This window comes from Eurosta solidaginis, chromosome 4 (genome assembly GCF_040869045.1).
Source record: "Eurosta solidaginis isolate ZX-2024a chromosome 4, ASM4086904v1, whole genome shotgun sequence".
In the NCBI taxonomy this organism is placed as follows: domain Eukaryota; kingdom Metazoa; phylum Arthropoda; class Insecta; order Diptera; family Tephritidae; genus Eurosta; species Eurosta solidaginis.
Genome location: NC_090322.1, coordinates 215,981,538 through 216,009,043, shown reverse-complemented (window position 1 = coordinate 216,009,043; position 27,506 = coordinate 215,981,538). Strand labels below are relative to the sequence as shown.

General features: G+C 35.8%; 1 protein-coding gene across 2 annotated transcripts in view; it reads left to right on the top strand.

Moving 5' to 3' along the window:
* Positions 1-25,276, top strand: part of kek6 (kekkon 6) — a 661,827-nt gene extending 636,551 nt beyond the window's left edge. For both annotated transcript variants that reach the window (XM_067784755.1, XM_067784756.1), the window contains 2 exons: positions 12,767-14,399; positions 19,832-25,276. In XM_067784755.1, coding sequence (XP_067640856.1) covers positions 14,354-14,399; positions 19,832-22,530 — 2,745 coding nt within the window. In that variant the 5' untranslated portion in view covers positions 12,767-14,353 and the 3' untranslated portion in view covers positions 22,531-25,276. The remainder of the gene's footprint in view (positions 1-12,766; positions 14,400-19,831) is intronic.
* Positions 25,277-27,506: the final 2,230 nt, after the last annotated feature.

Genomic DNA, 27,506 nt, shown 5'->3' with positions numbered 1-27,506 from the left:
TATTGCAATAGATATATGGCTGCTTCTAGCTCAGAATGTTCTTCAGTTCTTCTGGCTTTTACTATTTGTTGTTGTTACTTTTGTGTCACTGAGTGGTTATTATTTATTTCGTAATTGAAATTACATAATAAATCGATTACATTTCATTCATAAAAATTATGCTTAGAAACAGAATTATTCCGTGTAAAGGAATATTAAAACAAAAGTGATTCTTAAACTTAAGAAATTGCAATTGCCTTTTCATACGGAATTAAGTAATTCCAAAGCAACCGTAATTAAAAAGTTAATGCACAGTGCTAACAGGTTTCTATAATCTTTAATTCTTTTCATTTAATTTTATTTTCTTATATTGCGCTTTATCTGAAAAATTTTTTGAAAATTTTTTACAGCAGTGTTGTTAAATTAAAATTCGTGAAAATCTACCAACTTAAAAGGGAAAAGTTATAGTAAGAATTGCGCGTTTAATTTTGTTTCATTCACCTACTTCACTAGATTAGGATAGACCATCGTTTGAAAATGATTTTCGCATAAGGCCTATTATGACATTGTAAAATTGTAAAAAAAAAAATTATGGACCAAACGAGTACGCGTTGTCTCATATCATTCGTTTCATTTTTCGGAGCTAGTATGTTTAAAAAATTAACACTCGGTCACAAATCGCTTAACAAAATATGGTCCAAGGTCTTTTGACTGTTATTACAATGCTCATGTATAAAAAAGGGAGTCATTACCAAGTACAAAGTAAACTTAGATGTACAAAAGGTACACACCGGGAAGCTAGTTGCTGTAAGTTAACTTGCCGGCTTGTTATCGAAGTGTTACAAATTTGTCAGCGATTTTATAACTTTTATAGGTATCTGTTTCATTACTAACCGATGAGTCGTTGTTAATAAATCGATAATAACCCTTTAGCAGGATTTTAACACTCCGATAGTATAACGATAGCTTTCCGATACATTTTTGATAAAGAAATCGATAACATTTTTTTTAATTAATTTAATTTTAGTTAATATAATTAAACTTACTTTTACTTTATTTTATTTCACTTAATTTAATTAAATTGTATTCTATATCATTATACTCAGTATAGCAGAGCTCACAGATTTTATTAACTTTGATTGGATAACGGTTGGTTGTACATATATAAAGGAATCGAGATAGATATAGACTTCCATATATCAAAATAATCAGGATGGAAAAAAAATTTGATTGAGCCATGTCCGTCCGTCCGTTAACACAATAACTTGAGTAAATTTTGAGGTATCTTGATGAAATTTGGTATGTAGGTTCCTGAGCACTCATCTCAGATCGCTATTTAAAATGAACGATATTGGACTATAACACGCCCACTTTTTCGATATCGAAAATTTCGAAAAACCGAAAAAGTGCGATAATTCATTACAAAAGACAGATAAAGCGACGAAACTTGGTAGATGGGTTGAACTTATGACGCAGAATAGAAAATTAGTAAAATTTTGGACAATGGGTTTGGCACCGCCCACTTTTAAAAGAAGGTAATTTAAAATTTTGCAAGGTGTAATTTGGCAGTCGTTGAAGATATCATGATGAAATTTGGCAGGAACGTTACTCTTGTTGGTGGGCCGTGGATGGTGGGGCCGTGTGTAGAAGTCCACGAAAGTGGGGAAAGCTTCTGACCGCCATTCACCTGGGAATGGCCAGAGCGATTCTTTTGCATGCGGTTCAAGCAGCTCACTACTGCCGATCGCTTGCGGCCAAGTATCCTCTGGGTAGCCGCTAAACACCCGTTTAGCGGTGAGCTAATGTGAGAAGGCGACAACCTGGCTAGGCCACTCTGACATAATCGGTTCAAGGGCTAGCCGGGGGAGATTTCATCGTCAGAGTCTGTACACCTCTAGGTGCGGCTGCAAGCGGGCGTCTGTCTTGGAGCAAGCGGCTCGCTATATAAACGTGCCAAGTAATATTTTCACCCCCGCTGAGCGGGTTGTGCGCTGGGCTTGGGACCCGCCACGTAAAACCATACTCCAATGAAATATAACAACAAGCCTCGGATAAATACACTCTCTATTGATGACGACCATGGCAAATGTTTGAAGGACAATGAATTGAGGGCATGCACCTGGAACGTCCGCTCCCTGAATGGGATTGGTGCAGATGCCCGGCTGGTTGATGTCCTCGTCAAAGCAAAATCTGACATCATCGACATCCAAGAAATGCGTTGGACGAAGCAAGGAAGAAAGAAGATCAAAAATTGTGACATATATTGGAGTGGCCATGCGAATAAGCGCAGTTTCGGCGTCGGATTCGTGGTGGGAGAGAGACTTTGTCGCCAAGTGCTGGCGTTCACGCCTGTGGACGAGCGTCTCGCCGCTATTCGAATAAAAGCAAAATTTTTTAATATATCATTCATCTGCGCCCATGCGCCGACAGAGGAGAAAGACGATGAGGTGAAAGACACTTTTTATGAACAATTAGAACGCACATACGAGCGCTGCCCCCGTCATGATATAAAAGTCGTTCTTGGCGACTTTAACGCCAGGGTGGGCAAAGAAGGTGTTTTTGGCCCTACAGTCGGAAAGTTCAGCCTACACAATGAAACTTCTCCCAACGGACTGAGGCTGATTGACTTTGCCGGTGCTCGAAACATGGTCATATCAAGCACGAGGTTCATGCATAAAAAGATACATCAAGCTACATGGCTGTCTCCTGATCGAAATACTCGAAATCAGATCGATCACGTTGTGATAGACGGACGGCATGCCTCCAGTGTTTTAGATGTGCGAACGATCCGAGGACCTAACATCGATTCGGACCATTATCTCGTTGCAGCCAAAATACGCGCCCGCCTCAACGCGGCTAAAAACAAGGAACAAAAAACACAAGGAAAGCTAGACGTCGAAAAGCTTCAATCACAACAGACTGCCAATGATTTCGCAACTCGACTCTCACACCTGCTCTCTGAGGGCACAACTCATCCTGAAGGAATACAGGAGCAGTAGGAGCATATCTCTAAAGCACTTCATACTGCCGCCGAGGAAAAAATTGGTTACCGGCGGCCACGAAAAAACAACTGGTATGATGAAGAATGCCGCGTTGCAACCGAAAGAAAAGACGCTGCCTACAGGGCTACGTTAAAAGCGAGCGCGACAAGAGGAGTGTGTGAACGCTATCGTGAGTTGAAAAGGGAAGCGAGACGCCTTTTCAGGAAGAAAAAATCAGAAGCAGAAAGGCGTGAGTGCGAGGAGCTTGAGCTGCTAGCCACCAGGAATAACGCCCGAAAACTCTACCAAAAAATACGGCGACAGACGGAAGGTTTTAAGACCGGGGCAAACTCCTGTAGGAATGAAAACGGGGACCTTGTAACTGATGTCCAGAGAGTGCTTAGATTATGGAGGGAACACTTCTCTGCTCTCCTAAATGGAGGCAGCAATTCACCGCGCAGAGATGAAGAACCCGATCCCGCAATCGATGATGATGGAACATATGTCCCCCCGCCCGATTATGACGAAGTTAGAATAGCAATAACCAGATTGAAAAACAACAAGGCCGTGGGCGCTGATGGATTGCCTGCGGAGCTATTCAAGTTCGGCGGCGAGGAGTTGGTAAGGCGCATGCAGCAGCTTCTTAGCAAAATATGGGCGGACGAAAGCATGCCCGACGGTTGGAATCTAAGTGTTCTTTGCCCAGTCCACAAGAAGGGGGATACTACAAAATGCACCAACTATCGTGGAATCAGCCTTCTTAATATCGCATATAAGGTCCTTTCAAGTGCATTGTGCGAAAAATTGAAGCCCACCGTGAACCGGCTGATTGGACCTTATCAGTGCGGCTTCAGACCTGGTAAATCTACCATCGACCAGATTTTCACAATGCGCCAAATCTTGGAAAAAACCCGTGAAAAGAGAATCGACACACATCACCTCTTCGTCGACTTTAAAGCCGTCTTCGACAGCACGAAAAGGAGCTGCCTATATGCCGCTTTGTCTGAATTTTGTTTCCCCGCAAAACTTATACGGCTGTGCAAAATGACGTTGAGCAACACCATCAGCTCAGTCAGAATTGGGAAGGACCTCTCCGAGCCGTTCGAAACTAAACGAGGTTTCAGACAGGATGACCCCCTATCGTGCGATTTCTTTAATTTGATGCTGGAGAAAATTATACTAGCTGCAGAACTTAAACGCACTGGAACAATATACTATAAAAGCGTGCAATTACTGGCTTATGCTGATGACATTGATATCATCGTCCTAAACACCGGCGCTATTAGTTCTGCTTACTCCAAGCTGGAAAAAGAAGCGGTAAAGATGGGTTTGATGGTGAATGAGGACAAAACGAAGTACCTGCTGTCATCGAGCAAAGAGTCAGCGCATATGCGCCTTGGCAACCACGCTACTGTTGGCAGCCATAATTTCGAAATAGTAAAAAACTTCGTTTATTTGGGAACCAGCATCAACATTAGCAACAACATCAGCACTGAAATCCAGCGAAGAATCAATCTTGTCAATAAATGCTACTTTGAACTAGGTAGGCAATTGAAAAGTAAAGTCCTCTCTCGGCGAACGAAAATCATACTCTACAAGTCACTTATCGTACCCGTCCTGCTATATGGGGCAGAAGCATGGACCATGACAACAGCAGATGAAGCGGCTTTGGGAGTGTTCGAGAGAAAAGTTCTTCGAAAGATTTATGGACCTCTACGCGTTGGCGATGGCGAGTACCGAAGAAGATTTAATGATGAGCTGTACGAGCTATACGCAGACATCAACATAGTCCAGCGAATTAAAACGCAGCGGCTGCGCTGGCTAGGCCATGTTATGCGAATGAAAGATGATGCTCCGGCCAAGAAAGTGTTTCTATCGGAACCCGCCTATGGATGCAGAGGTAGAGGGCGGCCCCCACTCCGTTGGAAGGACCAGGTGGAAAACGATTTAAACTCCCTTGGTGTGACCAATTGGCGCCGGTTGGCTGAGCGAAGGAGCGACTGGCGCGCCTTGTTGGACGGCCATAACCGTTTAGACGGTTAAGCGCCAATTAAGTAAGTAAGTAAGTTACTCTTGTTACTATATATACGCTTAATAAAAATTAGCAAAATCGGAGAAGGACCACGCCCACTTTTAAAAAAAAATTTTTTTTAAAGTAAAACTTTAACAAAAAATTTAATATCTTTACAGTATATCAGTAAATTATGTTAACATTCAACTCCAGTAATGATATGGTGCAACAAAATACAAAAATAAAAGAAAATTTCAAAATGGGCGTGGCTCCGCCCTTTTTCATTTAATTTGTCTAGGAAACTTTTAACGCCATAAGTCGAACAAAAATTAACCAATCCCTTTGATGGGGGCATATATTTTATGACGCTAACTGTTTTCTGTGAAAATGGGCGAAATCGGTTGATGCCACGCCCAGTTTTTATACACAGTCGTCCGTTTGTCCTTCCGCATGGCCGTTAACACGATAACTTGAGCAAAAATCGACATATCTTTAATGAACTAAGTTCACTTGCTTACTTGAGCTCACTTTATCTTGGTATGAAAAACGAACGAAATCCGACTATGACCACGCCCACTTTTTCGATATCGAAAATTACGAAAAATGAAAAAAATGCCATAATTCTATACCAAATACGAAAAAAAGGATGAAACATGGTAAGGTAATTGGATTGTTTTATTGACGCGAAATATAACTTTAGAAAAAACTTTATAAAATGGTTGGAACACCTACCATATTAAGTAGAAGAGAATGAAAAAGTTCTGCAGGGCGAAATAAAAACCCTTAAAATCTTGGCAGATATTACATATATAAATAAATTAGCATTATCCAACAGATGATGTTCTGGGTCACCCTGGTCCACATTTTTGTCGATATCTGGAAAACGCCTTCACATATACAACTACCACTACTTCCTTTTAAAACTCTCACTAATACCTTTAATTTTATACCCATATCGTACAAACTCATTCTAGAGTCACCCCTGATCCACCTCTATGGCGATATCTCGGAAAGGCGTCCACCTATAGAACTAAGCCCCACGCCCTTTTAAAATACTCATTAACACCTTTCATTTGATACCCATATCGTACAAGCATATTCTAAAGTCACCCCTGGTCCACCTTTATGCCGATATCTCGAAAAGGCGAACACCTATAAACGAAGGCCCACTCCCTTTTAAAAATACTTATTAGCACCTTTCATTTGATACCCATATCGTATAAACAAAGTCTAGAGTCACCCCTGGTCCACCTTTATTGCGATACCTCGAAAAGGCGTCCACCTATAGAACTAAGGCCCACTCCCTTTTAAAATACTCATTAACTCCTTTCGGTTGATACCCATATTGCACAAACGAATTCTAGAGTCACCCCTGTCCCACCTTTATGGCGATATCTCGAAACGGCGTCCACCTATGGAACTAAGGATTACTCCCTTTTAAAATACTCATTAACACCTTTCTTTTGATACCCATATTGTACAAACAAATTCTAGGGTCACCCCTGGTCCACCTTTATGGCGATATCTCGAAACGGCGTCCATCTATGGAACTAATGATTACTCCCTTTTAGAATACCCATTAACACTTTTCATTTGATACCCATATCGTACAAACGCATTCTAGAGTCACCCCTGGTCCACCTTTAAGGCGATATCTCGAAAAGGCGACCACCTATATAACAAACACCACTCCCTTTTAAAACCCTCATTAATACCTTTAATTTGATACCCATATCGTACAAACACATTCTAGAGTCACCCCTGGTCCACCTTTATGGCGATATTTCGAAACGGCATCCACCTATAGAACTAAGGCCCACTCCCTTTTAAAATACTCATTAGCACCAGTCGTTTGATGGCCATATTGTACAAACAAATTCTAGGGTCACCCCTGGTCCACCTTTGTGGCAATATCTCGAAATGGCGTCCACCTATGGAACTAAGGATTACTCCCTTTTAAAATACTCATTAACACCTTTCTTTTGATACCCATATTGTACAAACAAATTCTAGGGTCACCCCTGTTCCACCTTTATGGCGATATCTCGAAACGGCGTCCATCTATGGAACTAATGATTACTCCCTTTTAGAATACCCATTAACACTTTTCATTTGATACCCATATCGTACAAACACATTCTAGAGTCACCCCTGGTCCACCTTTATGGCGATATCTCGAAAAGGCGACCACCTATACAACAACCACCACTCCCTTTTAAAACCCTCATTAATACCTTTAATTTCATACCCATATCGTACAAACGCATTCTAGAGTCAACCCTGATCTACCTTTATGGCTATATCCCTAAATGGCGTCCACCTATAGAACTATGGCCCACTCCCTCATAAAATACTCTTTAATGCCTTTCATTTGATACACATGTCATACAAGCACATTCCAGGGTTTCCCTCGGTTCATTTTCCTACATGGTTATTTTCCCTTATGTTGTCACCATAGCTCTCAACTGAGTATGTAATGTTCGGTTACACCCGAACTTAACCTTCCTTACTTGTTTTGTTTAACTTTATTTAATTATATTTTTTTATCTGATTCTTTAATTAATTCAAATTTTATTTGATTTCATTTTATTTCACTTAATTTCATTTTATTTATTTTTATTTTATTTTATTAAGTTTTATTTCGTTTTTATTCAGTTTAATTTATTGTATCGTAATTAATTAATTTATTTTATTCCATTATAATTTTGTTTATTTTATTTTATTTTATTTTGTAATAAATTTGAAACGAAAGGTTTATTTAAACGCCGATGTATAGCGTTAAAATGTGATTCCTCTTTATTAACGGAATTCACTTCTATTTATACAAAAGTTCTTAACCTCACATACATACTTATATGAATGTTTACATACTGTAAGTGCATGACTTAATAATGAATAATGTTTTGTCAGCAAATTATTGTATTGACCTATATATTGTCAATATGATCCGCGCGTAAGCTGGTTGGTGTGACGAATTAATATTTTGGGCGATTTGGCAAACGCGAATGAACTCATAGTGGTTATCTGGGTCGGTTAAATATGAACGTTTGTTTGGAATGTATATTTGTAACGTTAAGCGCATTCGAAGTCAGGTGAATTCCGCGCAACACTACAATTTTACTTTATTTTATTTAATTTTTTTTTTTACTTTATTTTTTTTTTTTTTATTTTACTTTATTTTATTTCATTTTAAATGTTTTATTTTATTTTTTTTATTTTTTTTATTTTATTTTTTTTTTTAATTCTATTTTTTTATTTTGTCTTATTTTATTTTATTTCATTTTATTTTATTTAAATTTTTTTTTTTTATTTTATTTTATTTTATTTTATTTTATTTTACTTTATTTTATTTTTTATATTATATTTTTTTTAAATAATTTAATTTAATTTTGCTTTTTTATTTTTTTAAATTTTATTTTGTTTTGATTTAATTTATTTCATTTTTTTGTGTTAATTTTATTTAGTCCTATGAAATAAAATGTAACTTAGGCCTGAATACCTTACCGACTAGCTTTTGTAAAAACTTCCTGGCTCCTTATTTCCTACAAAATAGCGGTGTTTACATTTCTTCGCGCACATGCATGCAATTTTAATTTTTATGAGGCTGATGTGCTACGTGATCTCGCTCATATCAATTCCCCACCTACGCTCTTCCCTCCTTACATTACAGCTATGTGACCACAAATTTAAAATTTTCTATTACTCCATATATCATATCAATATTTATACTTATACATTTTCTAGAACTCCATTCCGTACATATAACAATGCAATAGGAGTCCCCCATATCGCTTAAATATAAAACTTTTGCCGAAATTTTGGTGTTTTTGCAGGTTCCTTCGATAAAAAATACGATCTTATGCAACTTTAAATGATCATTATTCCAGGGCTTACAACAAAGTTTCCTAATTGGTTAAGATTCTCAGAATAATCTCACGGTTGACACATTTTTCATAAGAGACCATAAAAGTCCATAAAACTTTAGTTTCGACGTTTAAAAAAAATGTTCCCGAGGCAATCTGGCTAGTACCAGGAGACTCTCATTCTATAGGGTACCAGGTTCCTATCCGAAAAATGAATGCGTACATCCGCAACACTCCACCTATATTCCGGAAGCGTTTTTGCCCTTGATGTGGAGAATGATGATTTTACTATCGCAGCGATGTTTGCTATTGTGTTTTCTAAATCCCTCCATTCATTTAAATCAACGTTTCATACTCATGTGGTTTAAGTTATATAAAAAAATTTACCGATTCAGCAGTGTTTTATGTTCCCGCCACTATCAGAAGATGAGTCCCATTATTTGCATGTTAACTTCCAACCTCTTAAGGTGATTTATCACCTATGTGTCACCTGATTAAATTGTGCAATAGTGGCCCTGATGCCGTACGCTTAGAAAAAATTGTCCCTTGACGACGGTCTACTCTATTTCAACAATCATTTGTCAATTACTTTAAAAATTGCCTATACTGACGAGCTAATTTAATTTTAACTAAAAAATAAAAAACAATTACCAACAGCAAAGCAAAGTTCGTTGGTAAAAAAAGTATACCAACACGTTTTTTTCCTATTTAAAACATTTGAAACACTTTTATACAACAGCTAATATGGTAATTCGTAAACAAATGATGAGTTACAATTTATTTTAGAAAAAGCTTAAAGTCGAGCTTTTCACATATTTAAGTTAAGTTGTTTTTGTCTTTTCTGCTCTAAGAAACAAGTAAGGACGGCCACATAGTCAGCTGAGAGCTTGTGAGACGAATGTTGGAGTTGAATGTTGATATAATTTACTTATATACTGTAAAGATATTAAATTTTTTGTTAAAATTTACTTTTAAAATTTTTGTGTTCGTCCTCCGATTTTGCTAATTTTTATTTAGAACACGTACAGTAATAGAAGTAACGTTCCTGCCAAAATTCATCATAACATCTTCAACGACTGCCAAATTACAGCTTTGCAAAACTTTTGAATTACCTCCTTCAAAAGTGGGCGGTGCCACGCCCATCGCCCAAAATTTTACTAATTTTCTATTCTTTGTCATAAGGTCAACCCACCTACCAAGTTTCTTCGCTTTATCCGTCTTTATCGCACTTTTTCGGTTTTTCGAATTTTCGATATCAAAAAAGTGGACGTGGTTTTAGTCCGATTTCGTTCATTTTAAATAGCGATCTGAGATGAGCGCCCAGGAACTTACATACAAAATTTCATTAAGATACCTCAAAATTTACTCAAGTTATCTTGTTTATGGACGGACGGACGGAGGGACGGACGGACGAACCAGGCTAAATGAATTTCTTTTTTCGCCCAAATCATTTTGATATATATAAGTCTATATCTATCTCGATTAGTTTATGCCGTTACGGGGAATTGTTATGCGAACAAAATTAATATACTCTGTGAGCTTTGCTCAGCTGAGTATAATAAATAGACGTCGTGCTAACTGATTACTAATTATAGGATCCTATAGGTAAATCAGCACTTTATTTGTGCTATGTCGAGCAAATAGCGTCAAAGATGACGCTGTTTATTAACCAATCAAACTTGATGGTAAATTTCATTGCTGATTAAAATACCAGATAAGCCGCCTAGATTTATAAGAAGATGTGCACAATGTTTCCAATTATTGTTTCATATGTCTGCTGGGTAGCAAAAATTTTGGTTAATACACGCTTGATGTATGCAGGTGTGGCATAGATATGGATTAGAACCAATCAAAGGCATGTTGATATAACGTTAAGACCATCTGTGGGCGATAACTCAATCGCTTCTGTGTTTGCACTACAGCCATATCTACTCTTTTCCTCACTCGTGTTCTAGCTTACAATTATCATATCTTTTGCTATTCATACACTTCTACCACTCCCACTTCCGCTCCCTCACAATATCTTATTTCTTTCCATACTCCTCCGCGTCTCAATCTTTCTATCCACTTTTACCTCTGACTCTAATTCCGACCTTGCATCTCTCTCTATTTTGACTTTACCTTAATTCTTTCTAAGGCTATAATTTTTCAATAACTTAAACCTCTTTTTAGAAAAATAAATATTTTCATCTAAATAAATATTTATAACTTTAAATTCTATTTATTCATTTCTTATAACTTTCCATCAGAATACAGCTACCTTCTATTACATGCCATCATTGTACAATCTTGCAACATACACATGTGTGTATGAATGCTGTTATTACGCATCGATTGCATGCGCGCTTATTGTACCCAAAAATTTGCAGCATCCATTTGTTAAAGAAACAAGAAAAGGTGTCTAAGTTCGGTTGTAACCGAACATTATATACTCAGCGTGAGCTTCAATTGTACATTTCATTTCAGATAAATTACTTTTCTACATAACACGTGGCACCGCCCGTTTAAAAAAAATGTCTCCCCATTCCCTCTAATAGTAAAACTTGATAAGTGAAATAGCATTGATTCAAAACAATTTTTGCTAAGTTAGAGCTTATTATTCTAGTCTACGATCCTTTTAAATTTGTCTTGTATCTAAATTGCCATGCGCTTTAACCGATCCCGTCCATTTATATTAGAAATATTTTCTGCTATAAGGAAAATATGTGTACCCAATTTTGTTACGATATATAAATTTTTCTTCGAGTTATGGCTCCCCAAACATAGAAAATTGCTTAGTCATAAAAGGGCGGGGCCACAACCATTTTCAAAAATTTTAGTGTTTTCCAATTTAATGTTATAATTTAATTTAGAAAGTAAAATTCTATCGACACAAAGCTCTTTTTTGCTAAGATAAAGCTTATTATTTTCGTCTACGATCCTTTTAAAAAATTTTGTATAAAAGTGGGCGTGGTCTTTAACCGATCTCGTCCATTTTTTCTAGAAATACCTCCTGCTTTAGGGAAAATATATGTACCAAATTTTATTACGATCCGTTAATTTTTCTTCCAGTTATGGCTCCCGAAACAGAAAATTGCTTAGTCATAAAAGGGGCGGTGCCACGCCCATTTTTTTAATTTGAAGTTTTTCCTATTTATAAATCCACTTGGGAAATGAAGTGCCATTGACATAAAGCTCTTTTTTGCAAATATATAGCTTATTTTATTCGTCCATAGCCCTATTAAAAATCTTTTATATAAAAGTGGGCGTGGGCCTTAACCGACTTCGTTAATTTTTCTTCAAACTATTCCTTATGGTAAAGGCAACCTCTCTGCCCAATTTTGTTACAATAGGTTGAACGATTTTTGATCTATGATTAATAATATTTGTAAAATTGATTTTATCCCAAGAGGGCGGTGCCACGCCCATTTAAAAAAAAAATTTCAAATTTTTATCAAGAGTCTGAATGTCAGTCCACATGTCAAATTTCAACATACTAGGTGTATTATTTACTAAATAATCAGGTTTTTTGTGTTTTCCAAAACGTTATATATATAAAAAGTGTGCGTGGTTATGATCCGCTCATTTTCAATACCAATCTTTTCTGGGTCCAGATCAGCTCGTGTACCAAATCTGGTGAAGATATGTCAATATTTACTGAAGTTATCGTGTTAACGGACAGACGGACGGACGGACATGGCTCAAACACATTTTTTTCGATACTGATGATTTTGATATATGGAAGTCTATATCTATCTCGATTCCTTTATGCCTGTTCAACCAACCGTTATCCAGCCCAAGTTAATATAGTCTGTGTGCAAAGTACTCTGAGTATAAAAAATAAATTTTCCTTATTTTACAATCCACATGTGCTGCCATATAATATAACAAAAAAGCTACATATGTCGCATATCAAATTATTTTTATATTTTCTTTTTTTTCTTGTCTTGCAGGACAAAGAGACCAAGCATTACAACTAAGGACTGCGTAAAGAAAGGCGAAGTAAAAAACGTTTAGTACAATAACAAAAAGGGATAAGAGCATGTCGTAAAACAGCTTTGGATGCAGCAAAGCGTAACAAGTAGAACAGACTTGCATTGAGCTGGTCTATGTAGTAGCAGCTGAGCAAAAATTATGGGTATGTGTGCGTATGTGCATACAGCACAGATGTTACAAAAACTTCGTCACCTGAAAGAGGAAATGAAACCTGGAACGAAAAGGAGAATAATAAAAACAAAATGAAAATATATATCTATCTTATACACATCTGAGTGAGCGCGATATTGAATGTGTGAATGAGTGATTCAATGGAGGAAAAATTGCAAATTCAGTTGCTCAATAGCTGATCGCAAACAACAATCGCAGTGAAACGTGTGAACAGGCACTTTTATATATGCATACATGCACACATGTCTAGATGTAAGTAGAATTGAGCTACAGCATGTGGTATGCAAATGAAATATATTTGCGACTGTGTCATGGGGCAGCTGAAAGTAACGAAAAAAAAATGAAATAATAAAAAATTATTTCAATACATGAAAATATAAAAAAAAACTTCAAAAAAAGCGCTGATAAAGGTGAAAAAAAAAAACAATTTGTATGTCCACATGCAGCAACATAACATGCAACAGCAAAATAAACAAAAAGTGCCAAAAGAAAAATAGCTGCAGGGCTGGAAAGTGACAGGTAACGGCCAGCAGTAGTAATGCTGATGCCATTGCATAATCAAAAAAATCAGCAGCAGCAACAACATCATCATTTCAGCCATTACAATTGCAACAATAGTTTCAACAACTCGTATTGCGTACAACAACCATTGATAACAAATTTCATCAATTCTCATCAACTCAAACGCAGTTACATATGCATACGCATCAAGAGCAGTGCGGTAAGCAACAAAAGCAACAGCAACCGAACGGACAAGATAACAAAACAAAAATTGAAAGCATTATAAAAAGGTGCACTACAACGAACAACACAACAATGCGTCTGTCTACGACATTCAAGAACTGCAAACAGTAGAGCTTTGCATTGGTATAGCTTCAGTTTTGCCGCCGATTTGCATGACAAGCAACAGCAACACGAAAAATATTACATTCACGTTACGCCGTTAGTTTGCTGATATAGCTCTGCCAACAAGCCAAAATCCCCTGCACAAGTTCCGCTTCAAGCGGAAGAACGTAAATAAAGGCGATTTACGTACAAATATACATACATGAGCTCAGAGATTACTCATACGCCACGGTGTCCTTCATATCACAGCAAACGTACTACCTAGCAGCCAACAGCTTTCGACTGAGCTAGAGCTATTTATTTGGTTTTGCTTTTCATAGTTTTCATTGCAACTCTACACTGCTTCAGCAATACTTAGTTGTTGTTGTTGTTGAACGCACCTAAATTGTAGGCGTACTGCACTTATAACATTGACTACCATACGTCAAGCAGTTCGCAGCGAAAAGGAAAGGGGATAAGCATTCTAGGGTACAAAAAAAGCACAACAAAAACAACACTAACTGTAGGAGCAGCGTGTGTAAACGGCAATGCAAGCAAATATGAACAGAAATTGTGTTACAATTTGCTTGTCAGGTGAGTAGTGAAATTTTAGCGCAAAATACTACATTTCAGAGGCGTTTTTCCTTAGGAAAAATAGAGCGTAAAAGAGCCATAAGCTATAGGAATCAAGAAAAGATAGCGCAATATTTCTCTTTATTTAGTATACAAAAATGTTCTTACAGAACTGACTGCAAGGAAAATAAGGGAAGGATATTTCAGCACACACTCACGTTAATTATTATTATTATTATTAGGCCTCAATGCATTGCGACCTTTATTTAAATCTTTTGTGCTTGGGCTTTCAGCCTGTTACTGTATGTGGAGGCGGATAGTGTATTTAATTATCTCACAAGGCTTTTTTCTACATATCACAAAGGAATTACCTTCAGGCCCCCTAGATGGGAGAGGATCTGCTTTGCTAGAGTGGTACATTCGCAGAGAACGTGAACCAGCGTTTCACCACTAAGCTTACAAAAGCGACCGATTTTTTCTTCGTTAGGTTTAACTCACAAAGGTGATGTCGTGGACTACATTGGCTCGTAGAGTACGCAGAGAGAGTTCGTAGGGCATCTCTTTTTCGAAAAATTTGTTCGGCTAATACTTTCGTTGCTGTGAGGATAAACAACTCGGCCTATATTTGCCCTGGGTATTCAAGCCACTGTCGTCTGTATTGATATTGTCTCGAGTTCCATCATTTAGACTCACGAAGTCTTTTTGTCAATAAAGTTTCAGTTACAACTATGTGAAGGTACAGAGTTTACCTGTTTAGGGGTAAGTTTAGTATACTTTTTTACCCATTCCACGGCTGCTCACCGTACTCAATATTACTCATTTTGTATTGTATGGTTTGCTATAGCTTACCACCCTAATATTGCATAATTTAATATTATGGGTATGACGATGACCGTAAATAGCTTCACCAATTTGGTTGTAGACCCAGTTCTCTGCCAATAATTATCATACATGGGTAGTAGGCAATATATACCTTTTCAATCAGAAGCTATCTTAACATAAACGCTTTAAACATTTTGAATAACTTCTCTGTCGAAAGCTCTCAGAGCCGCTTTATGATTTTGCGCCATAAAGCAGGATGGCCACGATGAATAACTTGTAGAGCATGGTTTTCATTTTGCCACAAAAGACTTTATTTTTTAAAAGCCCACCTAGTTTAAGGTAGCATTAATTCAAAGCTGACGTTGTTATTACTATTAATGCTGGTGCTCAAATAAAGGAATTATTTTACTATATCGAAACAGTGACGTGGTACCCAAGATACAAATGCGCTGTATCTCTTTCTTGATGAAAGCAGGTAATTTGTTTTGTCCTCAATTACTACCAAACGCAAATATTTCTCCAGTTTGGAGTAAGTAGAACTTACAGCGTTGGTGTTCAGCCCGATTTTATCAATGTCATCAGCACACGATAGTAATTGCACAATCTTAGGGAATATTGTTCCAGAGTAGTTAAGTTCTACAGCTAATAGAATTTTCTCCAGCAACAAATTAAAAAAATCACACGATAGGGAATCACCCTGTCTAAAATTCTGTCTAGCTTGGAACTGCTGGGATAGATCCTTCCCAATTCTGAATGAGCTGATGTTGTTACTTGGCGCTATTTTTACATCCGTATATGTTTTCGGGGAAACGAATTTCAGATATTTAGTGTCATATAGGCAGCTGCTTTCCATGCTGTCAACGACAGCTTTAAAACCGGTGAAGAGGTGATGTGTGTCAATTCTTTCCTTGCCAGTTTTTCGACCATTTGGTGCATATTGAAAATCTGGGCAAAGGTAAATTTACTACGTCTAAAGCCGCCCAGATAAGGTCCGATGGGCTATTTCATAATGGGATTAGATCTTTCGTACAATACCCTTAACAGGGGCTTATATGCGATGTTAAAAGCTAGTACTGCAAAAGTTGGTGCAGTTTGCAAAGAAACTGACGGGAAAGCTGAGACTCTGGCTGTAGATGTATTATAGCTGACTTTCAGCATCGCCTCCAGCCTTTGCCACTAATTCATGTTGACCCCAGCTTCAGTATCCTCTAGTAACTCAGCTTGATTTACTGTTCACATTTCCTTCCGCTCACATAACTTTCCAAATCATTGGCAATTTTTCAAGCTTTAAGCAGCCTTATTCTGTGGTTATCGGTGATGTTTGCGTGATAGTTTTTCTCATGAATTGAGGAAAATATGGGGAGCATGCATTCGTATGACCATAAAAAGTTGAAGGATTCAGTGCACAACTGTAGCCAGCTCCTTACCTCCATGCTCGAACAGATGAGTAAGTTGTGCATAGCTTTCTAGACCAGTGTTATTTGTCAACCAAAATTATACCATTTTTAATTCTTTATAATGTATGCAGCATCTTACAGAATTCGGGAATCAGCCTAATCATATCCCTTAATGCATAGCAATGAAAAAGCGTCACCTTCATAACAAAAGTACACTCTCCACATTGGTATTGAAGCTTTCCGTACATCAAACTTATAGCTCTTTCTTTTCAATGCTAAGAGTAACTTTGTCACTATAAGAGAACCTGCCTATTATCTTCGAAACTTTGCAGCCTTGCGCTTGATTTAACGTCATCCTTACTTGGTTATTCATGTAGATATCTTCCTTTCTTTTAATCTTGCTCAATTTGAATTGGACGGTACACCAAAAGCGTCAATCGATGCGCCCTGTTTAGCTTGCTCATCTTCTTTTTCATTACCATATATTCCCGCGTTACCAGGGACCCAATATGAAAGCTTATTTCTCCAAACTTCGATCGTATCCAGTTATTGCTTGCACCCTAACACACTTAGGATGTTATGCTATGCGAGATTATTGCTTTCGTTTCTGCTTTGATGTCAATAGTTGGCGCAACTGCAGTTTAAGCTACTTCCCTTCAGCGTTTCTAATGCTTAAGTCATGGCTACGAATTTGGTCTGAAAAACACTACAGTGATACGCCAGCTTGTATAATCTGTTACTTTTCGGATCAGCGCAGTATACTGCAGACTCTACTCCTGCTGTTACATTGGAACCATCGGTATACACGTGTGTCGGCTCGTCTGCCATTTGGAAAACCTATTATGCCCCTCCCAAACGAAAGTACGGAATAAGTTAGTCTATTCAATTACTTATTCATGACGCTATAAGACTATGGCCGTATTTGATTCGATTAAGCTCTGGCGAAGCAATGCCAGCAAATCTACAATTGAAATGTTCAGAACTGTATAGAGTGCAGCCCAATAAGAGAAAGTGAGCGATAGACCCCACACTCAAAAAAAAGTTATCATCAAGGCGATGCCATCAAAGTATCAATGTGAAATTTTTGCTTATCTTTTTTTCGTCATCGAAAACTACAAATGTAGTGCGTTTTATAATCAATCTAGTATTAAATTTTATCATAACGAAACTAGGAAATTTATACAGGTATCATTTTGATACATTTTAAGGGCGAAACAAATATTTTCTATGGGCAAATCAATAGTCAAGATACAAAATTGATACTTTTAATTATACTTTTTATAATATTTATCGTTGCATTGATACCACGAAAATGGTACCATTTATAGTTTCATTTTCGCACATCGTGTATTAAATTAATAGTGATACTTTTTTTTTTTGAGTGCACGTTCGCCAGCATTATTTTACATGAATAAAACGTCGTCAAAGTCATTTTCACTCCCTTCTTCACGTTGAGCTTCGACGCAACGTACTCTTTAAAATTATTCCTAGATAGTTTGTGCAAGGTTTTTCTTACAGGTGCACCCTTTCTAGCTTAGGCCCTGTCCAATTTGGTACCTTGTCTCTCTTAGTGAACAAGATCATTTTCATCATTGTTTGCATTTTCAATGAAAATGATATATAAATTTCTACAATAATTGCAAATAAAAGAAACAATAAATCATAGCCTTACAGCTGACAGTTTAAGGGATTTTTAAAAAAATATCTCACAAATCATAAACGGTTTCTTGGACAAATTTCCGGGTAATATGGTATACCATGACAAGATAGTTTTAGATTAAAAAGTAACATTTTATTTGAAAATTTTAACAATTTAAATCGAAGTGTTTTAAAACTTTAAAACTATATATTAGACTTTCAAAAATTCAAATAATTAGAGAACTTTTTCTCAAGTAAACCTCAAAACCGATGAGCATACATTTTTGTGAACGGTTGGAAAGCTAGACTCACTTGCAAGAAGCGCAAAGAAATACAGCACTACGGTTGGGAAAACACTTTTCATACGCCCAAATTTTCTCGCATTATATAAGCATTATTCCCAAATGAAAAGATATTATCACCAATTTAGTGGCAGTATTGAAATCCTCGACAACGTCTTAGAAGACTACTTAATTTGTTTTGAGGTTTTAAATAAAACCAAGGCAGGACGGGATTGTCTTTTGCTGTGCCGAAGACTTCATACCTTTCATGAATTGGGCTGAACAATAATCTTATCCTCTTCGTACTCTCCAAATAATCGGATGTATAAGATAAGAAGTATATAGAGAACAGTTGTGCATACCTAAACGATTTTTAAGATAAATATAAAATAAAAAATAGGTGGGTACTTTGTGTGAGGATGCAAAGTTACAGTTTTTTTGTGGTCTCCGTGTAAAAACTATGACCACGAATCACGTATCTTAACAATATATGACGAAAACGTAACTATTTGATGGAATTTGATGAATTTTGAAGCTTCTAGCCGTAAAAAAGGGGCAGTTTATATGGGGTATATACTATATATAACACAGATCTCTATGATTTTTTTCACACAACAATATATATTATATACGTAAGCAATCGGTGAAATTTGAAGCTTATAGCTATTAAAATGGGGTAGAAATTACGAAAAGTTCCTTATCTGGACAATCGGTTGTATCAGATATATACTATATATACAGCGGATCTCTGTGATTTTTTCAGGCAACAATATATATTATATACGTAAGCAGTCGTTGAAATTTGAAGCTTATGGGGGATATATGTATACTATATATACGACCGATCTCATAAATTTGTTAGACAAAAATATGTGCAATATACGAAAGTATATGGTGAAGTTTGAAGCTTGAATCAGTTAAATTTTGGAAGATATGACAAAAAACCTCTTTTTCCGAAAAATCGGTTGTATGGAGGATATATGCTATAGTGGTCCGATCAGGCCGGTTCCGACAAACGTCTAATCGGACACCCAAATATAACCGATCACCAAATTTTATCAAGCTATCTCAAATATTGAGGGACTAGATTGCATACAAACAGACAGACGGACAAGGCTAAATCAACTCAGCTCTTCATCCTGATTATTGCGGTATACTTAATGGTCTTACAATTTTGGATTTGGTGACGAAATTAATGTACCATTTCATTTTCATGAAAGGTATAATTAACAGACAACCTTACATATATACATTTAAAACGTTTGTTATTGGTTACCTAACACATCACTTTTTTTGCTTCTCTCATTTATATCAGTATCTCTCCTGCTCAACATTTTACTAATGTTGCTGCCAAATTGCGTGCAAGCCAATGACTGGTCGGCGAGTTGTGCCTCCAATTGTACCTGCAAATGGACGAATGGTAAAAAATCAGCAATCTGCAGTTCATTAGAGCTCACCACAATACCAACAACGTTAAGTACAGAACTTCAAGTGCTCGTATTGAATGATAACCATATACCGTATTTAAATCGAGAGGAGTTCACAAATTTGGGACTACTTAACCTACAACGCATCTACCTTAAAAAGTCCGAAGTGCAGTATGTGCATAAAGAAACATTTCGTAATTTGAAAATCTTGGTGGAAATCGATTTATCTGATAACAAAATCGAAATGATTGACAAAGATACATTTATGGGCAACGATCGGCTGAGAATACTCTACTTAAATGGAAATCCGTTGAAAAAACTGGTAGCATATCAATTTCCAATATTGCCACATTTGCGAACGCTTGATTTACATAATTGCTTGCTGTCGTATATAGATCCAATGGCATTGGCGAATCTCAATTTATTAGAATTCTTGTATCTTAAAAATAATTTACTTGAAAGTCTTAGTGAATATGTCTTCCAGCATATGACGAATCTCAAAACTTTGGTACTAGATGAAAATCCCTGGCAATGCAATTGTAAATTGCGTAAATTTCGCAATTGGTATGTGCGTAGCAACTTGAATAGCATCAGTTTGTTGTGCAAAGGGCCGCCATCGCAGAAGAACAAGCAATGGGAGCATGTTGATGAGGAGCAATTTGGTTGTGCACCAAAAGTGGAACTTTTCAATAATGAAGATGTGCAAAATATTGATATTGGAAGTAATGCCACATTCAGTTGTTTGGTTTATGGGGATCCACTGCCGGAGATCACTTGGGAATTGAATGGCAAAATATTGGACAATGACAATGTGATCTTTGATGCAGAATCAATTAGTTCCGATAAGTTGTGGAGTAATTTAACGATATCCAATATGACCAGTTTAGATGCAGGCATATATTCTTGCATAGGCATGAATGTGGTGGGCGTGGCAACGCAGAATATAAGCATATACTTGACAGAGATTGTGCAGCATGTGCTAGTGAAAACGCCAGAGACCTTTTGGTACTTTGGTTTAATTATGGGCACATTTGGCACCATATTCCTACTCATACTCATATCGTTTGTTGTTTGTTTTTGTAAACGTACAACTCGACAACGTAGGCATCCAAAGAAGTCGGGTGTTAAGCCGAGCGTAAGTTTTAATGATCAAGAAAAGAAATTACTTGATTTGAGCATAACAACAACAACAGCTGATCGTGGTGATAGCTGCACATTGGAAAACAATACACAAACTACAACAATGAGTAAAACTGAGTCAGTTATTGGATTTGAGCCAATCGAAATACATGCAACCGATAATATGCGCGCCGCCGCTGCCGCAAATCACAACCACCATCATCAGCTGGCACACCAACAACAATTACAACAACATCACGCGCATATGGCTGGCGGTGGCGGTGGCAGCGTCGGCCAAAATCGTCAACAATTAATGGCTGTAGCAGATGGCTCGTGTAGTGTTGTTGGCATACCTACATCAATGGCATCAGCGGTGAGTGCTGCAGCAGCTGCGGCAGCGGCAGCGCATCAAAGTGGCATAGCAGAAGAATTTCCACTCAATGTGGGCGTTTTTCCGCCACCACCTGAATTTTGTTCAAACATAGTGCCCAATCCTGCTTATGGTAATATTTTTATAAGTGTCTCCGTGACGCAAGATATGTTAGAGGGTACGGATAAGAATATGTATCCTGATTTACTAAATATACCAAAGCGTCAGTTAAGCGCTGAATGCAACAGCAATGGCATGCAAACGGGGGTGAGTGTAACTAGCGGTAGTATAATGGGAAATGCTGCGAATACTAAAAATACAATAATGTCTGCTGGCGGTACAACAACAGCGGTAAATGTGTCTTCATTTGCAACATTGCCACGCAATCATCAACGTCGTGGCATACTCAAAAAAGATTCCACGCTACAGCAACAGCATTCATTGCAGCAGCAACAACAACAACAAACGAATTTGTATCCACATGACGAAATTGTGTCGTACCACAACTTAGATACCACCTACAGTCAAGGCTATCAAGAATATCAACAACAACAACAATCACAGCAGCATCAAACATATTCTGCTAATATTGTTGGACTGCCGCCACCACCACCACCACCTTCTGTTGCAGCATCTCTAATGCAGTGCCAACATAATCAAGTGAATGCTGGTGCTACAAAACTTAATTCTATAGCATGCGCTGCCTTTATAAGCACTCTTTCGCCACCACCATCCTCTTGTAGTACGCCACCATCATCAATGGATGCAAAGCCAATGCGACCTCTAATAAAAAGTGCCAGCGCTGCTAATTCGTCTTCAGCGAAAAGTAATGCGTTACTAAAATATGATAATATGGGAAGACGTATAACGGCAAGTGGTAATTCAACGCTCTCATTGCCCGACGAAGCAGATGAAGAAGGTGTGGAAGATGAAACAGATTTTATTGAGGAAGCACGTAATTTGAAACAACTTCAACAACAACAGCAAAAACAAGACTGTCAACAGCAGCTGCAAAAGCACCTTAAGAGTACTCCGTCGGCAAGTGGTAATATGATGGTTGTTGATACGGGAGGAGCGGCAGAATATATGTCGCTGTAGTATTACGGAACACAGGTGTAAATAGAGGTAGTATTAGGCATAAAGAAAAAACATATTACATTGAGTATATAAATGCATCACTGTGGTAAACAGAACTTATGTAAGTAGGCATAAGTTTTTAGGTATTACATTTATAGCATATACTAAATAGACTTATAGCACTTAGTGGTTATGGATTTTCCAGTCTGTAATTGTTTTTTGAATATTGATTAATATAAAGCCTCAAAATAAGTCCAGCCAACGCTGAATTGTTACAATTTAAGCCTTACGATATATCACAGAAATAATAATGCAATATTGGTATTTTGGAAAAACTAAATAGCGGAAAGATAACACATTTTACTGAAAAAAAGTGTCCGTTTTCTTTTGAAGAATCGGGGCTTTTTTGGGTAGTGACTAGTATTAGTTTGTAGGGATTTTCTCTAGTTGGTCGTCATACCGCTAACTTCTGCTCTTCAAAATTTGTACTGTGGTTCCTTATGGTATGTTTACGGGCTTATGATCGGCTTGCTACCGAAAGCAAAATTATCGTCGAGCGAACGGTTTATTTTCGGCTTGTCGCCGAGGGATACAGATAGACTTTATCTATGTTGAAGTTTTATTGGTATCTGTTTAATAAGCGATGAGTAGTCGATAAATAATTGATAATACTTCGATAACAAATGGAAAACGTTTCTAAAAAAATCGATAAATTTTTGATAAAAACCGTTTGCTTTTCAATATATCAATAACTTTTTGATTACGAGTTGTGGAAACGCCAATAGGAAATTGATAAATGTTCACCAGCTTATTGTTTTATAACATATCGATAACTTTTCGACAAATATTGGATTATTTGAACATAAAAAATCTATAAATTTTCGATAACAAACGGACAACTCGTCGAAAGATAAAGATGGCTCATAATTAACTTTTTATTGACAAGAAATGTGTAAGACTTCGATTAAAATTCGATACACCCTTCACACATAACACTATTTTAACAAACCGAAAACACGTCGATAAGGAACAAACCATCGATAACAAAATGTTAATACTACGACAACAAATTAATAGCACGCCGTTCGGTTTTGAGTTCTAATATTTCCCTTCCTCTCCTCTCTCCTCCTTTTAATTGAAATATAGCATAGCGAAGACTTTTGTTAAATAAGCGACCAGTTTTTGATGCTAAGTCGACAACAAACCGATAACTCGTCGAAAAGAAATCAATTGGTCATCGCTTAGCTTTATTATCGACACTTATAATAGTTCGATAAAAGGTCGATAGCTCCTCTGGATAACATACCTGCACATAAAAAATGGAAAACTCTTCGATAAGAAACGGCTCATTGATAGCAAGCCGCTAATACTTCAACAACCAATTGATAACACGACGTTTGCTGCCGGCTTTGACCCCTGTTTTGAACTCTAATATTTTCGATAAATAAGTGACCATTTTTAAATTATTAATCCAAATTTCCAAAGCTTCGATAAAAGTCTGATAACTCGTTTTTATCCTGCCTAAAACACTCATTTAACCCTAGAAAGGTAACGTTATTGTTTACCCTATAAAGATAACGTACGTTTGAGAGACGTGTTTAGGTTTAAGGACCATAAAGATATAAAAAAGAACTTACATTTTTGTTTGTTTTTTTTTTTAATCATTTATTTGATATGTATTCACTTGTTTTAAATGTTTCTTAAAGAAAAATATTGTTTTTTTAATATATTAAAAATTAAGTTTGACTTGTGTTGGACTTGTCCTTACAAAAATCAGTTTATTTCGAAGGATGTCAATTTATAGCAAAAAAAATTTAAATAAAATACATATTTTTGTACTTAAATTGAATGAATTAACTGTTTTAAACTACACTTAGGCAAAAATTACATATAAAATTAGTCATGTCACGTAGTCACGTAAAAGATAACGATACGTCTCTTAGACGTATTTTAAAAAAGAAATCGTATATATTTCAGCAAAAAAAAAGTTACTACTGAAAAAGACCCCCCACTGGCAAGCTGGTAATGGTAGCTGAGAAAACTGAGAATGAGAATGTTCCCTCTTTACGATTGTGGGAGACTGAGAGCAAAACTTAAACGACGTACGTCTCACAGACGTACGTTATCTCACTAGGGTTAACAAACTGATAACACGTCGATAAGAAAAAAAGCATCGATAACAAACCGTTAATACTTCTGCAATAAGTTGATAACACGCCGCCCGATTCCGGGTTTTTCTTCGGGTTTGAGCTCTTACATTTCCATTCGTATAACATATCGATAACTTTTCGTTAAATAAGCGACCACTTTTTGCTAATAAATCGATAAAAAAGCGATAGCTCATCGATAAGAAATCGCTAGTTCAATTCATAACTTTTTTATTGACAGTAAATTTATTAAAATTCGCTAAAAAGTCGATAACTCGTCTAAACCCAGTAGAAAACACGCCTATAAAATAAATAAATACAAGGCGCTATAACCTTCAAAGAGATTTAGACCGAGCTTTCCTTGCAATACCTTAAAGGTCTCTGTAGTTATTGTCTTTTCTTGTATACTTTAATCCACAAAATTAAGAGCTTATAGAAAACAATACCAAAAAAAAATATTGAATTAATTTAATTTTCAAAAGTAATATAAATAATGTTTGCAAAGCTTATCTCTGATTTTCCATAAATAAGTTTAAATTTAAATTTAGCATTTTAGTGATAAAACAAAAGCAAAAACAGATAATATGAAAAATTAGTAATGACACACAAAGCAAATATTTATTTAGCGACATGAACATAAAAAAATTATCATAATATACGTAATTTGTGTATGAATTTTTAAATTTACATTTGGCATTGATAATTTAAGCAAAACAAAGCAAAAAAAAAAAAAGAACATAATCAGCTTAATTATAGTTAATAATTAGCTTTTTGCGTTCAAACAAATATTTCGCTATTACTATTGTACAATATGTATATATGATAATGTACATAAGATGTACATACATGCATGTATATATATTAGTGTATGCATCTGTATAGAAATATTATAAATATAAACAGTTTAGTGATTTTTTTAAACTTTTGAAGCCAAATGCATACAGTAAACAGAATTAAGTTGTCATAAAATAGCTTCAATTAAAAATGTACAAGCAAACGTAATGAATTTAAAATACATGTATGTATATGTGTAATATATGTAAATAAAATTCAAAAAATAAGAAAAATTAAATAATTATTAAAATAAAAAAATTGATTCATAAATAAATAACACAGCAATTTTATCATACAGTTTTCATACATAAATCGCATTTTTATAAAAATTTTAGCAGGTACACTTATTTTAAATGATAACATAAAGCATACATATGCAAAAAAATAACGCTCGTGCTTCGCCTGAGCAATCAATATATTAATTTTATTTTAACGCTACCACATAACAAATCTTTAGTATTCTAACAAAAGCTATGCCCATAATTTGAAAATACTTAGCAGATAAAGGCAAATATGTAAGTACATTAGAGCATTTTAGAATTTTTTCCTAAAAAAAATCTTAGAGGATTCGTATGAATTTCGATATTTTTGAGATTTTTTTTTTTATAACTTGGAAAGAAGTCTTCCGACTTTGAATTTTTTTAATAACATTTTTTTGATGCGTTTTCTGAAAACTTAAATCTTTTTTATCAAAATATGTTGAAACACGAATTCGTCGCAGAATTTAAATATTTTTAAAAATATTTTTATGACTTGGAAAGAAAATTTCCTACTTTGGATTTTTTTTAATTTTTGTTTTCTTTTTTTTTTTTTGCTATGAATTTTCTGAAAAATTATGAAAACCTTTTAATATAATCAGTTTTTGGTTACAACTTATAAAGTGTCAAAACAGGAATTTAGAAATTTTTTTAATCTTCTCAAAAGTTATGGAAACTTTTTATAGATTTTAGGATCGAAACCAGCTCAAGGCCAGAACAATAATTTTTTGTAATGATTTTGTTTTTTTTTTTTAATTTTTCTTTGATTGAAAAATTTTATTTTGTTTTTGGAATATTAAATAGAAAGTTTTTCAGACAACCTGCCATAGCTGCGCAGATAGATCCATTTCGAAGGGTGCTAAGCCTTCATCATCAGTACGCTTTAAGCACGCTGAGCTAACCATTTAGCTATACATCGGTTATTTATTTGACTGATAAATTGCTACTTCTATTCCTTCTTACCAACTATATTTATTCAGCGTTGCGCCATCTGTTGCAAGACATTGATAATGTTCGATTTGTTTATTGCCAATTACTATGTTTGGCATTTCCCAAGTGCTCTTGGTTTTTATTAACAATTTTGTTGTATCGGCCTACTGATAAAGTATTCAAAATTTTTTATTCCTTTTTTTATATCTTTGAAAGTGTTAAATATGAATTTAAAAATTTTTTGTATTGTCTGATAAATTGTGAAAAATTTTCATTATTTTTCTTACCTGAAAATGTCAAACCACAAATTTTTAAAGTTTTTGTAAACTGCATTAATCGATTTTTTTTAATAACTTTTATTACAAAAACATTTTATCGAACATGAGCTCTGTGTTTTGTTAACATACAAAGTGTCAAAACATGAATTAAGAACTTCTTTGAATGTTCGGAAAAGTTAGGCGAGTGTTTTTATAAAAAAATTTATTTTTAACTTTGAAATTTCAAAACGAAAGTCGAACAGTTTTTCAAATCTTTCATTTTAGACTTCTTTTTATAACTCGGAAGGAAATTTACAGACTTTGGATTTTTTTATATAATTTTCTTTTCTTTTTTATGAGCTTTTTGAAAAATAATGAAACCCATTTTTATACTCAGTTGAGCAGAGCTCACAGAGTATATTAAGTTTGATTGGATAACGGTTGGTTGTACATATATAAAAGAATCGAGATAGATATATACTTCCATATATCAAAATAATCAGGATCGAAAAAAAATTTGATTGAGCCATGTCCGTCCGTCCGTCCGTCCGTCCGTCCGTTAACACGATAAC